We start from the raw sequence: 15,407 nt of genomic DNA, 5'->3' as shown, positions 1-15,407 counted from the left end.
TGCCATTCTTAAAGATATCTCTTGGCACGTCTTCTCGCCATATCTAAATATCTTTAAGAGAAACTTTGTGTGTTCCTTACTTAACTGCTTCTCGCCCCCAGTGCATTTTCTGTGACTTTTATTGCTGTTAAAAAGACAGGGGATCTGCCTTCGAGGCTTGTAAATGGTAATGCAGTGAATTTTTTAAAGGTTTCCCTTGTCATAAAATCTCCTGGTTCAGTTAAGGGTCATTAGTTGAATATTCTGGTGTGGAATGCAACTTGTTCTAAAAGATACCTGTGCTCTTGGGAACTTCTAGATCCTCCATGTAATAAAGAACTTAACTACTTTTCTGCACGTCCTTGCATTTGTTGTGATGAAGTACTCCTCATACAAGAACATGACAAATATAGTTTGCTCATTCAAAGCAGGATTGTATAGGCATGTGAATACGTGACTTTCTTGTGCAGCAGGAGCTTATTTTATGAACATTTTATCACTAAATTTATGATAGTCTGGGTATCCCTTACAAGTCACAAGTGCTAAATTAATTTTTTTTTTTTTTTTTTTTACATTCGGGGCCCATGCATTTATGAGAGCACTGGACTCTTTCAGCCTAGAGTTTGCCTATTAGGGAGTGTATGCTTGAGTTTCAAGTAGTGAGATTTCTTGCCCATCTTTGCGTAGACTGTCCTGTTCATTGATTAGAGCCCCCTTCAGAAGTCATTCCAAAATATTTTTGCAACATGTACTTGCGTTACAGATTTTATAGCTTTTTTAGCAGGAAATTCTCAAATGCTATTTTTTCTTCTGTTCTGAAGCCAGCACTGTAAAGTATATATATTACATGCATAGATGCTGATTCCTATAAGCACGCACACATGTACGTGTGTGTCTGTGTGTGTGAGCATCCTGCAATGGATTGAAATCCCACACTGAATTAGTCCTTCGCATTTGCCCACTAAATGAGGAGATAGGCTGCAGCTGTCTTGTGAGTAGGGCTAGGTAGGATATGGTGATCATCCGAAAATTAATAATAAATGTGAATGTTTGTGTTCACCTTTCTTCCACATAACACCTTTGAGTTAATTATGATATCTAGCGGCATGAAGATAATTTGCCCCTGCATAAAATACTTTATTTACTATTGTGTCAGCATTTGTGGTTTTACTATTGCTGTTGTGCACGTTTGCTAGGAAATTTTCAAAAGTCTGCCTAGTCCCATCTTAAAAATATTCATATGTCACAAGACATTACACAGTAGAAGTTTTGTCAATACAGTGCTGTGTTAAATGTGGGTAACAGAATTGAAGGCAAGAAAGTCTGAGAAGGTTTGTGCCATGCTTGTTTCAACAAGGACAATTAGACTACTTATGCTCATGGATGTTGATGGTGAATAGTTATTTGCACATTCAAAATATTTTTTTTAGCTAAGGTTTGCTACTTTTTCATATGTGCAGCTTTCTGTAGTTCTGCAGTGTTCTTTTTGTCTTTCAGTGCATCGTCACCAACTTATCACATAACTTCTGTACTTAAGCAGCACCAGGGATGCCCGATAAAAGGTGAGAGCTTAAACTACAAATCTATGTGTTCAGTCAGTAACTGGCCTAAGTAAATCATTAGTATAAAACACTCAAGTTTTAAAAAAAAGCCAACAGTATAAAGTTGTACCAACTATGTTTCTTTAAGTAGAAATAGTGAATATACTACATTTTTATTTTGATGCTTGTTTGTTTAAATTATCTTGGCATATAGTTCTAGATTTTTGAGTAGCTAAATATTTTAAAGTTCTTAGTTTACTACGTTGAATGCTACATTGTTGGTGACTATAAAGTTATTGTAATTTGTTGAATCAGCTCTGAGCATTAAAATTCTGCTGGGAGTCGCTGGATTTATGGGCCATTGTACCCCAACTAAAGATGGGCTTCCCCATTCTTTCTCAGTTTAGTGCAAATGGTAGCAAGGGATTCTTTCATTAAAGAAGGTCTTAACCTGATATACTGTACATCTTTTAGAAATCATTCCTTAAACTGAGAGTAGAAGATGATCTTTGTTGTGGCCATAATTTAGAAATGGATCTTAATTGTGTTGTGCCATCTGTAGGATGGTCTTGAACTAACATGGTATGACTAGTCCAGGGTCCTACAGCCTGTGCAGTAAATCACATTAGATATGGCAATGTGTACTGACATGTCATTCATCTATTCTAGAAGTATACATTCCAAGAGCACTACCTACCAGATACAGGCCTTTCTAGTTCCTCTGTTCTGACTCAGCCATAATTGCAGGTACTTTGTTCAACTGCAGAGTTTCCCAGAGCTGGACCTATTTACCAATCAGAAAAAGGCAGTGCTCCCCCATTTATGCAGTCTTAAACACAAGCACATTGAATAGGTTTCAGGTGCTTTCTCCTAGTAGTGATATGAACTTTTTAGTTATATTACCAGATTTTCTGGTGCAGTTCCACGTAGAGTAGACTGTTCCATGGTAGGCCAAGAGTAAGGCCGAACAGTTTAGTTCTTTACTTAAAATAACTTGTCTGTGTTTGCTTCCTTTGCCACTGGGGAGCCTGTCTAAAACTTATTGCTTGGGTCCTTGGAGAGACTTAGTCTATTCTCATTAGGAGTACTAGCGCGCAAAATTAGAATTTATGGGTCTATATTATGTTGCCGAAACTGCATAAGATCGAATGCAGTTTCAGGGACAAATAAACTGTAAACTCTACATACAGTGAAAGCCCAGGTCAGAGATTTTTTTTCCTAGGGAAAAAAATCGCTTGGCCGTCACTGTAACATTGCCATTTTACCCCACTGTAGTGCAATGTCGGAATTGGCATATTTAGTTAGGGGAGTGGGGAGGTGAAGCCCCCCACTTTGAATTGTTTTAAACTGTGTATTGTGTCTTGTTGGTCTACCAATTTTTTTTTTTTTTTTTTTTTCTTTCCCTGGTAAAAAAATCGGTGACCTGGGCTTTCGCTGATTGTAGAGCTCGATGTTCATTTGTCTGATACAACATTCGTTTCTTATGCCGTTTCGGCAACATAATATAGACTCGAATTTACTTGAAAAGAACAGTGACCTATTTCCGATTCTTTTTCAGTAATTCCATCCCCATAAATTGGCCAACCCTGGTCTCCCTGTTTTAGCTGTATGAATTTAGTTGTGCAAGCTCGTCCCTTATAAGTGCCACATTGGCAAATGCTACTTTCATTTATTTTCACTACCAAGCGTTGGTCATTTGTATGTATTGGATCAGGTCACATTTTGTACATTTCTCTAGTTGGTTAATTATTTAGTCCATTTTTCAATTTTCTTAGTGAATTTCATTGCTGCCCTGTTCAGGTGCCCTCAAGTCTGAAAATTCTTGTCATAATTTAAAAGCATATGCATAGGGGATCTTGCCAGAAAGACCCCACCAAACAGTGCAAATATGCACATCCCACTCTTTTTAAGATTTGTTGGAAGATTTTTGTTTTCTTTTTTCTGTCTTTATTTGGTAGTTTCATCCCTGGGTAAAGTGAGGAAAAGATTTCTACCAGTTAAGTTAATGAACTATACTAGCAGCAACGCATTTGCTGGTATTTAGTTGACTCGCTTTTTTTGGCTTATTTGACCATTATATAAATGTCTGTTGCTCAGTGTGTGAGCCATTGTGCTGAACCACTTGTATATGTCGTGATGATGTAATTTTTTTGCTTCCCCTACAACTGCCACTCAGCTACTCCCAGTGCCTGTCCTTCACCACCAGGTCTACAGAACACGCTGTTCTCTCCAAAACACGTTAGGCTGATGTGGAGATCTAGGTGTATCTGGCAGCATACTACTGCTGCTGCTAAGTTGGTGTTTTCTCTTGTGGCCTAACCCCCTTCCCCTATGAACATATGTATTGCCTGAGGGGTTGGCATGCAGTGGGTTCAGCGGGTTTTCATAATCTTTCCTTGTGTGACTCTGATAATGCCATGCCTCTTTTATAGACCCCCACCACAAATCCCCAAATTGTACTAGGGGTCATTTGTGGCATTGTGGTCATACACCCTCACCACTCCCCTGTCCTTCCTCCTCATGATTAATGTGCAGACGTAAAGTGCTCAAGCCAACCCCTCAAATCCCCAGCCTAAAGTCTCTAGTGCTTGAGCCACTTACCAGACTGTGGTCATTTTGGATTTCAGTCAGGGCTTTATTTATCCTACTGCACTGTGCATCTGGTTAGGGATAATGTACTTTATATGGGCATTGTTACTCTCTCCCCAGTACTGGGTCAGCTGAGCTTCTCGATGGTCTCTGTGGCTGCAAGTCAAAACATATGGTCCAAATAATGATAGGGTTACCACCTGTCCCACTTTGTGTGGGACAGTCCCTCTTTGGGCAGATGTTCATCATGTTTCACTGTTGCAGTCATTACTCTTGGGTTATCCTGCTGGTAGGCTACCCGCAGTCGGCCTGAATTTCAAAGTCCTGGTCCGGTGTCGGTTGCTGTCGCCTCTTCCCTGACGTCAGTGCGCCAGGGGTATAGAAGAGGCACCCGACGCCATTTTCTTCAGTCTTTCTTGCCGCGCGGTGCCCGAAGCAAAAGCAGTTCGCAAGTGCCAGTCGGCCGACTCCTGAGATTTTCAAAATCGAATTTCAGATCAGAAGTCTTCATTAAAGCTAAGTACCCCGTTGGGGAAACTTTTTTTCTTGCTCCAGACTGATGTCAGAAAAAGTTAATTGTATTTCTTGTGGGAAGCAAATTACCTCATAAGGATTTTCATTCTTACTGTATTCCTTGTCTAGGCCCTGATCACGACGTTGCTAGCTGTCGGTTTTGTGCTAGATTTAACGCACTATTAAACGTTGGTATGATTTTGCCTTTCATTACTTTGGCCGAAGGTTTAATTATATAATGCCGTTGGAACAGCCGACGACCAGAGTTTATAAAAAGCGCAAGGAAAAGGACAGGCATCCGAGGTTCAAAACTGACGACGAGGCCCCCGCTAGGCCAGTTGCCGGTTCTCATTGAGGCGCTTTCGCAGCCCCTGACACACGCTACCTCAGAGCCACAGGCCACTTCCGACTCCCACGTGGAGCCAACTAGGCCTCTGGATACTCAAGGTATTGGACTCTTCCCTCAGATGGGTCCGGAGCCACTGAGCAGGCATCGGCTTCTGAGGGTGTTTTCAGACCTACACAATTATATGTCAAGCCAGTCTCAGCTTCAAAGACTAAAACAGCTGTAAAGACAAAGAAACAAGTACAGCATTCTCCTGGACAGACTCCCATACCTAAGAAACAAATGCTTAAAATGGCCGAAGACCTAATTACTTTGATCAGGGGTTCCCACCCCCCTCCTGGTAAGAGGCCTAGGCAAGTGACAGAATATGACTCTTCTGATCAGGTTTCAATTTCCTCTGATTCCTCTTCTGAACAGGGAAACTCTCTTCCTCCCTATGAGGATTCTGATGCTGAAGAATCTATTCCTTCAGCCTCTCCTACTGAGGATTATTCTTTTGGGGAAACCCTGCATACTATGAGGGAGCATTTTCACTGGGAGAGCCAAGATTACTCAGAATCTAAGAAAAGGCTCAGAGACTTTCTTTTACTACCTCTGCACAGACCTCTTGCTATTCCACCTGTTCTAGACATTGTAGATGATGTATTTTCAGAGTTTGGCCTGTCTCCTGACTCTTTACTCCCTACACCTGCTATGCCAGACAAATATTACAGGGTTCCAGACTCTCATAAATTTCTATATAAAAACCCTGCTGCTGACCCAGAAAGTATATCTCAGGGTCCCAAAGGGGTCAAGGCTTCCACTGCAAAAAACCCTGATGTTATGTAGTCCAATCTTGCCTACATTCTTATTCGCAGATTCGGAGCCGAATATCGGCTCCGACTCGGCCAACTGTTATTTACTAGCTGGAAGTCTCCCATTGGCTGGGCCAAGCAGGTATCTCATGCTGCACTGCTGCATAACCCCAGATCTCGTTTGCCGCTCGTGTTGCTAGGACGTGGTCTTGCTTGGCTGTGGCTAAGTACCTTCTTTTTTTCTATTTCTCTTGAGAAATTTGCTAGTTGTTCAACCACAAAAGCTATTTTAATAGCTATTCTTCTTGTTGCTTGTTTGCAGTGTTTTTTTGTTTGTGTAGTTGGTATCCCTAACTGTTCCGGTGGGCTAGGCCTGTTTTACATAGAGGACCTAGTCTTCCTTTCTGTGTAGTGTTCCGTTTCCTTTTTGTGGATAGTGTGTTGTGAATTAGTAAAGAACCGTTTTACTTGGAGGTTCTTTGGTTGCCTTTGTGTAGTCTGATCAGTAGTTTTTCCCGCCTTTGCTGTTTTTTCCGGCTAGGTTGATGTTCATCGTGCATACAGCTGCAGTCATAACTGATGGGTTCTCCTGCTGTCAGGCGGGTCCTCGGTCGGCCGAATTCCAAAGTCTAGGTCCGGAGTCGGTTGTCGTCGCTTCTTCCCTGATGTCAGTGCGACAGGGGTATAAACGAACCAGCCGATGCCATTTTCTTCAGTCTTTCTTGCCGCGTGGTGCCCGAAGCAGAAGCAGTTCCCGAGTGCCGGTTGGCCAGCTCCTGAGATTATGAAAATTTGGAAACCGAAGTCTTCTTGAAAGCTAAGTACCCCGTTGGGGAAACTTTTCTTGCCTCAGACCGATGTCAGACAAAGTTAATAATTGTATTTCTTGTGGGAAGCAAATACCGCATAAGGATTTCCATTCCCTCTGTATACCTTGTTTAGGCCCAGACCACGACGTCTCGGTCTGTCGCTTTTGTGCTACTTTCAACAAACGCACCATTAAGCGTCGGGCGGAGTTCGCCCAGCATTATTTTGGGAAAGCATTTAACTATATTATGTCGTCGGATACTCCGACTCCAGTTTTGTCTAAAAAAAACGCAAAGATAAGGATCGACACACGATGTCTGGCCTCTACCGACACCACGCCAAAGCCGACTACACGTGCTCCGGTTCTCAGTGAGGCGCCTACGCAGCCCCTGACTACCAACAACACTTTTTTGACAGTGTCTCCTGTACCCGAGGTCGCAGGCTCCTTGGCCCACACACCGACTACAGATACCGAAGCCATTCTTGGCGTTGAAACTCAGAATGTGGACAGGTCCACCTCCACTCAAGGTGTCTTCAGACCTTCCTCTTCTTTCTCCATCAAGGTTTTCACTACGTCTAAAGCAACCATGCACTCTAAGAGACCAGCTACACAGGGCCCATCTCCAGGCCCCATGCCTAAGAAACAGATGCTTAAAATGGCTGAGGATTTAATTACTCTTATCAGAGGTTCTCAGCCCCCACCGGACAAAAGGCCCAGAGTGGAGGAAGATTCCCCCTCCTCTGATCAGGGCTCCATTAGTTCAGAGCACTCTGATGATCAGGAACATTCTTACTCCCCTTTTGAAGATTCTGATGTGGAAGAGTCCATCCCTTCTTTATCCCCCCCTGAGGATTACTCATTTGGGGAAACTTTGCATACCTTAAGGGAACACTTCCACTGGGAAGGCCAAGATTATTCATATTCCAAGAAAAGGCTTAGAGAATTTCTCTTGCTACCTCAGCACAGGCCTCTGGCTGTACCTCCTGTCTTGGACATCCTAGATGATGTTTACTCGGAGGCCTGCCTTAACCCGGACTCTCTACCTCCAGCTCCAGTTAAGCCTGACAGGTACTACAGGGTTCCTGACTCACACCAATTTCTATACAAAAGCCATGCTGCTGACCCAGAAACCATCTCACAGAGCCCCAAGGGAGTTAAGGCCTCCATTGCTAAAAATCCATTACCTTCTGAGAGAGATTCCAGATCCTTAGAAAGGTGGGGAAAAAAGGTATATACCTCTGCTACCTTAACCATGAGGGCCTTAAACTGTCAGTTCCATATGATAAAGTACCAACAGTTTTTGTTATCACAATTGAAAAGTAAAATGTCACAACCTGATCAATCAGACTTGAAGGAGTTGCAGGATTTGATGCATAGTGCAGAACAAGTGGGTAAGCATACCTTACAATGTGGTTTTGATGCTCTAGAGGCCTCATGTAGAGCTGCTGTTACAGGATCAGTCATACGTAGGCATGCCTGGCTCAAGGAACAAGCCTTGCCTGATCATGTCAAAGCTAAATTACTAGACGCCCCTCTTCAAAAGGATGTACTATTTGGTGCTAATGCTGAGGAGGTATTAAGGAAAATGGAGGAAAAGGCTAAATCAATGCAAACTGTGAAAGATTTTCTACAGGTACAACCCCCACGTTTTAGTAGAAATTGGCCTTCCAAAAACTGGTCCTTTCCTGCCACGGACAGACCCCAAAGAGGCAGATACAGGCGCCCGAGGGGCAGAGGACAATACCAAGGATCGTTTAGAGGCAGAGAATGGCAAGCTCCTACACAAAGAGGTGGTGAGGATAACTCGCAATCTTTCAGAAAGCAAACCCAATGACTTTCCCCTTTGCATGCCAACCAAGTCTCAAATGGCAGCCCCCTTAGGAGGAAAGCTGGCATTATTTTCAAAAAATTGGCATATTGTCACAAAGGACAAATGGATCCTGGACATTATAAACAGAGGCTACAAATTCCATTTTCACACCCTTCCAAAAATGAGAGGTATGCCAAACCTGCCACACAATCAAAGGGCAGAGGCACAAAGGCAAATTACAGATCTCATAAACATGAAAACTATTCAAGAGGTTCCTACGCACGAACAAGGTCAAGGTTTTTATTCCAGGCTATTTCTGGTACCAAGGAAGGAAAAAGATTGGAGACCTATTTTGGACCTATCCATCCTAAACACATCGTACCAAAATTCAAGATGCTCACTCTACAGCAACTTCTTCCCATGCTGGGCAAGGAGTCTTGGCTGGTAACATTGGACATCAAGGAGGCATACCTGCATGTCCCAATGAGACAAAATTGCAGAAGGTACCTCGGATTTCCTGCAGGTTCAACCCATTATCAATTCTCTGCATTGCCCTTTGGCTTATCTACTGCGCCCAGAGTATTCACGAAATGCCTGGCATCAGTAATTGCGTACTGCAGACTTCAAGGGATACAAATATACCCCTATTTGGACGACTGCCTGATCCAAGCGGACAGCAAGCACATTCTTCTGAAACATCTGGCTTATGTAATAATGTTGTTGAACTCTCTGGGATACACAGTCAACAAAAAGAAATCAAGGCTAATACCCTCTCGGAAGATCATTTTCCTGGGTGCCAATTTGGACACAAACACCCAGATGGCCTACCTCACGCCAGAGAAGCAGGGGCAACTAATTCAATACTTCAGAACACTAGCAAACTGCACCAGGCTGACTGCAAGGAAAATCCTGCAGGCTCTGGGATTCATGGCATCTTGCATCTTACTAATCCCATGTGCAAAGCTGCATATGAGGAAACTACAGTGGTACCTGAAAAACATATGGTCTCAACACAGCCACAGTTTGGAAACAATAATACCACTAATTCCATGTCTGCAAAAGGAATTTCTGTGGTGGGCTCAAGCATGTCAAACAAACACAGGTCTTCCATTCAGCAAGTCTCAAGCAAATCAAGTCATCACAACAGATGCCTCGGACTATGCCTGGGGGGCGCACATGGCAGACCGGTGCATTCAGGGCAAATGGTCCCAAAAAGAAAAGCACCTTCACATCAATCAAAAGGAAATGCTAGCAGTAATAAATGCTATTATAGCTTTCAAGGACCTTCTACAACCAGGTCAACTATTGATAAGAACAGACAACACCACAGTTATGTGGTACATAAACAGGGAGGAACACATTCTTACCCCCTATGCAGACTGGCCATGTCACTTTGGAACATGGCCATGGACTTACAAATAGAACTACAAGCACAGTACTTGCCAGGCAAGGAAAACACGCTGGCAGACAACCTAAGCAGGAATATGACAGATCCACGCGAATGGAAATTGCATCCAAAAGTTTTTAAAGAAATAATCCAAGAATGGGGAAGGCCAGACATAGATCTCTTTGCCTCCCACAAAAATCATCAATTGACAAAATTCTGCTCAAGGATTTTCCATCCAAAGGCCTGGAGAGTGGACGCTCTCTCTTTCAGTTGGACATCAATGACAGTTTATGCCTTCCCACCTCTTCCTCTGCTGCCCAAAGTTCTATTGAAAACCAGAGCAGACAGACCAAAGATGATTCTCATTGCTCCGGACTGGCCAAGGCAACACTGGTACCCACTCCTGAGGAGCCTGACGCATTCCCCACCATGGACCCTGCCTCTAATGCCTCTTCTTCTGACTCAGCACAGCTTCAAAACTCTTCACAGCCAGCTAAAAACACTCAATCTAGCCGCATGGAAGATTCCTTAGCATCACAATAGGCCCTACTGTCCAAGGAGGTGCAGGATGTCATTTTGGAGGCCAGAAGGCCATCAACTAGAAAAGCTTACTCTGCAAAATGGAAACGGTTTTGTGTCTGGAATGAGAAAAAGGGCCAGGATCCTGGAAAACTGAATTTACCTCAAATACTACAATATTTGGCTGAGCTGCTAAGCAGTGGACTTTCATTCTCCTCCATCAAAATCCATGCCTCAGCCATTTCTGCAGAATACAACACTGATCCACCTTTATTCTCTCACCCTCTCTTAAGACAGTTCCTCAGAGGGGCTAAGAATTTAAGACCTCCAAGGAAACCACCAATACCTGCTTGGGATCTTAATTTCATTCTGGAAAAACTGACCTTGCCTCCCTTTGAGCCAGCTGCCTCATCAGATTTGCAATATTTGTCCTGGAAAACAGCTTTCCTTCTGGCTATCACCTCAGCTCGTAGAGTTTCAGAACTACAGGCTCTCATGGCTGTCCAGCCTTTTATCATCTTCCATCAGGACAGAGTTTCCTTACAAACCAACCTGTCCTTTATGCCTAAAGTGGTATCCAGGGTAGCTTTAAATCAGGCCATACATTTACCTACTTTTTATCCAAATCCTCAAAACAAAGGGGAGAGATTACTACATTCCTTGGACATCCACAGACAACTGCATTATTATTTGGACAGAACAAAGCCCTTCAGAAAATCAGAACAGCTCTTTGTGTCCTATGCGGTAGGAGCTCAAGGAAAGCCAATTTCCAAACAGACAATCTCAAAATGGATAGCCCACTGCATACGTTTTTGCTATTCCTTTCATGGCAAAGCTGTACCTTCAGGCATTAGAACTCATTCCACCAGGGCCACAGCCACCTCTCCAGCCTTCCTCAGAGGAGTTCCTACCAAGGATATCTTGGAAGCAGCCACTTGGAGTTCTGTGCATACCTTCTCCAAGCACTACAACCTACCATTATACTCCAAATCTAGAGCAGGCTTTGCCACTGCAGTCTTGCAGGGCATTTTGGCTCCTCCTAGTTCCACCTAGTGCCTACCACCCCTTTCTTAGCTTTGGGATTCTACCCATCAGTTATGACTGCAGCTGTATGCACGATGAACATAGTACAGTTTTGTACCTACCATAAATGTAGATGTTCGAGTGCTAATACAGCTGCAGTCCAGGTTTCCCTCCCTCCTTCTCCTCTTGGAACAGGCCTATAGGCTAACACATCCTCATACAACCTGACTGGGGTATTCATTTATGATGTATTTGCTTGCAACTACTGTTTTTTTGATTATATTGCACTGCATTATTACACAAAATTTATGTATTGCCTTCCTTCTGGGGGCACCTGACATCTGGGGCAAGAAAAACTGAAGAAAATGGCGTCGGCTGGTTCTTTTATACCCCTGTCGCACTGACGTCAGGGAAGAAGCGACGACAACCGACGCCGGACCTAGACTTTGGAATTCGGCCGACCGAGGACCCGCCTGATGGCAGGAGAACCCATCAGTTATGACTGCAGCTGTATTAGCACTCGAACATCTACATGTATGTTAGGTACAAACTGTACTTTTTCAGTGGTCTGCTTGTGCAAGATGTCTAAGGATCAGAAGGAACATAAACCTTCGGGTTTTAAAAAATATTCCAAGTGTAGTTTCAAAATGTCCATTACGGATGGGCATTCCGTATGTGTTTACTGCCTAGGAGCAATTCATTTGCAAGAGTCTTGTAGCTTTTGTCACACCTTCAGTTCGAGGGTGCAAAAATAAACTAATATTGAAGGGACTCCTAAAACCTTCGTTTGAGGAGTCTTTAGACTCGACTTCTAGTTCTCAGTCCAAGTCTAAAGCTTCGAAGATGAAGAAGAGATCTCAGGCTCCATCTGTCTCCTCGGAGCCCCTGGAGAAAATCTCTAAACTTGACTCTACCTCCTCGGCTCCTCTGTCCTCGGGTCCGCAGGAGGTATCTGTAGTACTGGAATCGGCATCAGCTCCTATTTTACTGGAACCCATTCAGAGCCGGTCGCCCAGTTTTAGGCATGATTCTCCTGAGAGGAGATCCCAGTCTCCCTCCCTGTCCTCCAAATCCTCCAGGCTTTCTGATTTGGATGTCGATATGGTGGTACAGAGGCTCCTGCAGTCGCCGGTGTTGGCAAAATTATTCGCTGCTCCGACCCAATCAGCTCCGGAGCCCATCCCAATGCTTGTGTTGATGGTTCCTCCTACGAGCACTTCCTTGTCTTCGGAGCTGGAGTGCTCCGCTCTGAGTAATGTTTCTGCGCCAGCTCCGATACCCCTCAAGGGTTTATTGGTGCTGACGTCGGCTCCGTCCACAGGTTTCGGCACTCAGGTTTCCTCATTCGGGCCCAAGGGGGGCTACTTCGGGACACCTGACGGTTCCGAGCCTCCCTCTCGGCGCATCGGCTCGGGGGACCCCGACCCCGGTCATGGCCTCTGAGGCCGGTCGGTCCTCGGATTCGGGGGGCCCGCCTTCAAGGCCATGTGGAGCGCACTGGCCAGATCATCAGTTACATCACCCAGATTAGTCATTCCATCCCCTTCCACCCCGGCTACTGCCTCTGACGTCCCCCTATCTGTAGATGGCGGAGCCCAAAGGTCTGGGGATACCCCCATGAGTGGTCCCCAACTTTCTGAGGGCCCCTCAGAGTCTGTGCTTGAGGAGCCCCCTAGAAAGAAGTCGTGCAAGAGGAAGCACATAGACTCCCAGGATGAGTCTCTCACTTCTGATACCGACCTCGAGGAGTCGGAGGAGTCCCCTAAGTCGTCCTCTGATGACGTCTCTTTCTCGGACATCCTGGAGATATTGAGACAAAGAGGCGACTGGCCATTCAAAGCCCCCACTGAGGAGGAGTCGGTATTCCTCAAGGCCTTTGGTGCTCAACTCTCCGCCTCCTGGGTGTCTCCACCCTTCGACGAACTCTTTGATTTAATTTGTCGAAGGGTGTGGGAGAATCCTGATTCGGTGGAACCTATACCCAGAAGGCCCAATAAGTTTCTTTCTGCCCCCCCCGGGGAAAGAGTTTCTGTCCAAAGGGGTTTCTGTAGATACCATGGTGGTGGCGGCGGCCACACAGCAGGAAGTAGCCGAGTCTTTTTCTTCCATCCATCCTCCTAATAAGGAGACTAGGAGCATGGACCGGTACGGGAAGCGTACACTCTCATCAACGACCTTCACCCTATGGTCACTAAACTACCTCTCTCATTTTACTCGGCTCCAGAGAGATCTCCTCAAGGAGTTAGGAGATACTCTAGCGGGTAACGTACCTGAGGCGTTAGCGCATACGGTTAACGCCCAGGTGTCTACCCTCAATTCTATTGTCAACTCGTCCATGAGGCTCATATCGTATGCAGCCGAGGGGGCGAGTAGGGCAGCCAGTTTGGGAGTAGCCCTCAGGAGGCAAGCCTGGATGCGCCTGTGTCATTTCGCGGAGGCCTTCAAGTTTTCCTTCATTGACGCTCCCTTTGATGGGTCCTCGCTCTTTGGGACCAAAGCTAAAGACACCCTCACCAGATGCGAGCAAGAGGGAAAGACCCTGTCTGCCGTAGGGGTCCGTTTTTCCCTCCCCTCAAGGCCTTACCCCAAGGCTCAGTGGGGGAGGGAAGATGTGGTTCAAGAAATCGCAGAAGTTTTTCCCGGCCGCACAAGGTGCGTCCCCCTCCAGAGGCAGAGGAGGGGGAGGTTATTCTGGAAGACGCCGCCCTAGAGGCAGAGGAGGCCCCTGCAACTCGGGAGACCATGATTCCTTTCTCGGTTCTTCCTACCATCGTTCCTGATGTGTTGCCTGACTGTGCTATTCTGGAGCCAGTCGGGGGCCACATATCATTGTACCCGGAAGCCTGGGAAAGCATCACCCAGGATGAATGGGTATTACGAATAGTTTCCGGAGGTTATGCCATCCCTTTTTCGTCAGACCCCCCTCCAGTCAGGAAAATCCCGGACGTTCACCCAGTCAAAGGGATCACGCAGCATTAGAGGTTTCAAAGCTGCTAAAGAAGGGAGTCATCCAACCTGTCCCATCAGACCAAATCGGATTAGGGACTTACTCAAGACTCTTTTTGGTGCCGAAAAGAACAGGGGACCTGAGACCCATTCTAGATCTCAGCATATTAAACCACTACATTCTGAAGTCCAAGTTCCAAATGGCCACCCTTCAGTCCATTTTTCCGTTGCTGGAAAAAGAAGTATGGATGTGCTCCATCGACCTCAAGGATGCTTACTATCATATCAAAATGGACAGAGCATCCAGGAGTCAACTACGCTTCCGGCTGGGAGCCAGTCATTTTCAGTTTCGTGCCCTGCCCTTTGGTCTCGCCACAGCCCCCAGGGTGTTCACCAAGTGTTTGGCGGTGGTGACAGCTCACCTGAGACATCAAGGATTCCAAGTGTTTCCGTACCTGGACGACTGGCTCCTCACTTCCCCCACCAGGCATCTACTCATCCGTGTTAGGGATGCTACCATTACCCTCTGTCAACGACTAGGAATAACATTGAACTGGGAAAAATCTGCCTTGCTGCCCTCACAGCATGTCACGTTTATAGGCGCAGAGCTAGACACCATTCAAATGCGGGCCTTCTTGCCGCACGACAGGATCAGAGTATTACAGAATCAGATTCACGCTTTATTACCCCTCAGGAAAGTACAGGCGAGATGGGTTCTTCAGCTTCTGGGCACCATGGCAGCTACCGTTATGTTAGTGCCTCTAGCGAGATTACACATGAGGCTTCTTCAATGGCTTCTCTTTGCCCAATGGTCTCTCCAAAAACTCCCCCTTTCCAACCAGATCTGGCTCACGGACCGATGCAAACAAGATCTCTGTTGGTGGCTGTGCTCCACCAATCTGGACGAGAGGAAACCGTTTGTTCCTCCGTCACCTGTTGCCACGGTGACCACGGACACCTCCCAGATGGGGTGGGGGGCATTATCTTGGCAGGACGGTCCAAGGCACGTGGCAAGATCACGAGGTACATCTGCACATCAATGTCTTAGAGATGAGAGCGGTGTTACTGGCATTGTGGGCACTTCAGTGCTCTCTTCTTCTGGGGACGATTGCAATACACTCGGACAACATGTCCATCGTGTGGTATCTAAAC

The 15,407-nt window shown here is 45.6% G+C and overlaps 1 protein-coding gene across 1 annotated transcript in view; it reads left to right on the top strand.

Moving 5' to 3' along the window:
- The window catches only part of FOXN2 (forkhead box N2), a 596,893-nt gene that overhangs the window by 492,927 nt on the left and 88,559 nt on the right, over positions 1-15,407 (top strand). Inside the window, exon 4 of the mRNA XM_044055382.1 lies at positions 1,477-1,541. Within this exon, the coding sequence (XP_043911317.1) occupies positions 1,477-1,541 (65 nt within the window). The remainder of the gene's footprint in view (positions 1-1,476; positions 1,542-15,407) is intronic.

The sequence above is a fragment of the Protopterus annectens genome, chromosome 1.part2 (genome assembly GCF_019279795.1).
Source record: "Protopterus annectens isolate FY-2018-M chromosome 1.part2, PAN1.0, whole genome shotgun sequence".
Taxonomy (NCBI): Eukaryota; Metazoa; Chordata; order Ceratodontiformes; family Protopteridae; genus Protopterus; species Protopterus annectens.
Note: the sequence above shows the minus strand (reverse complement) of the source record. Positions and strands in the feature narration are given on the sequence as shown.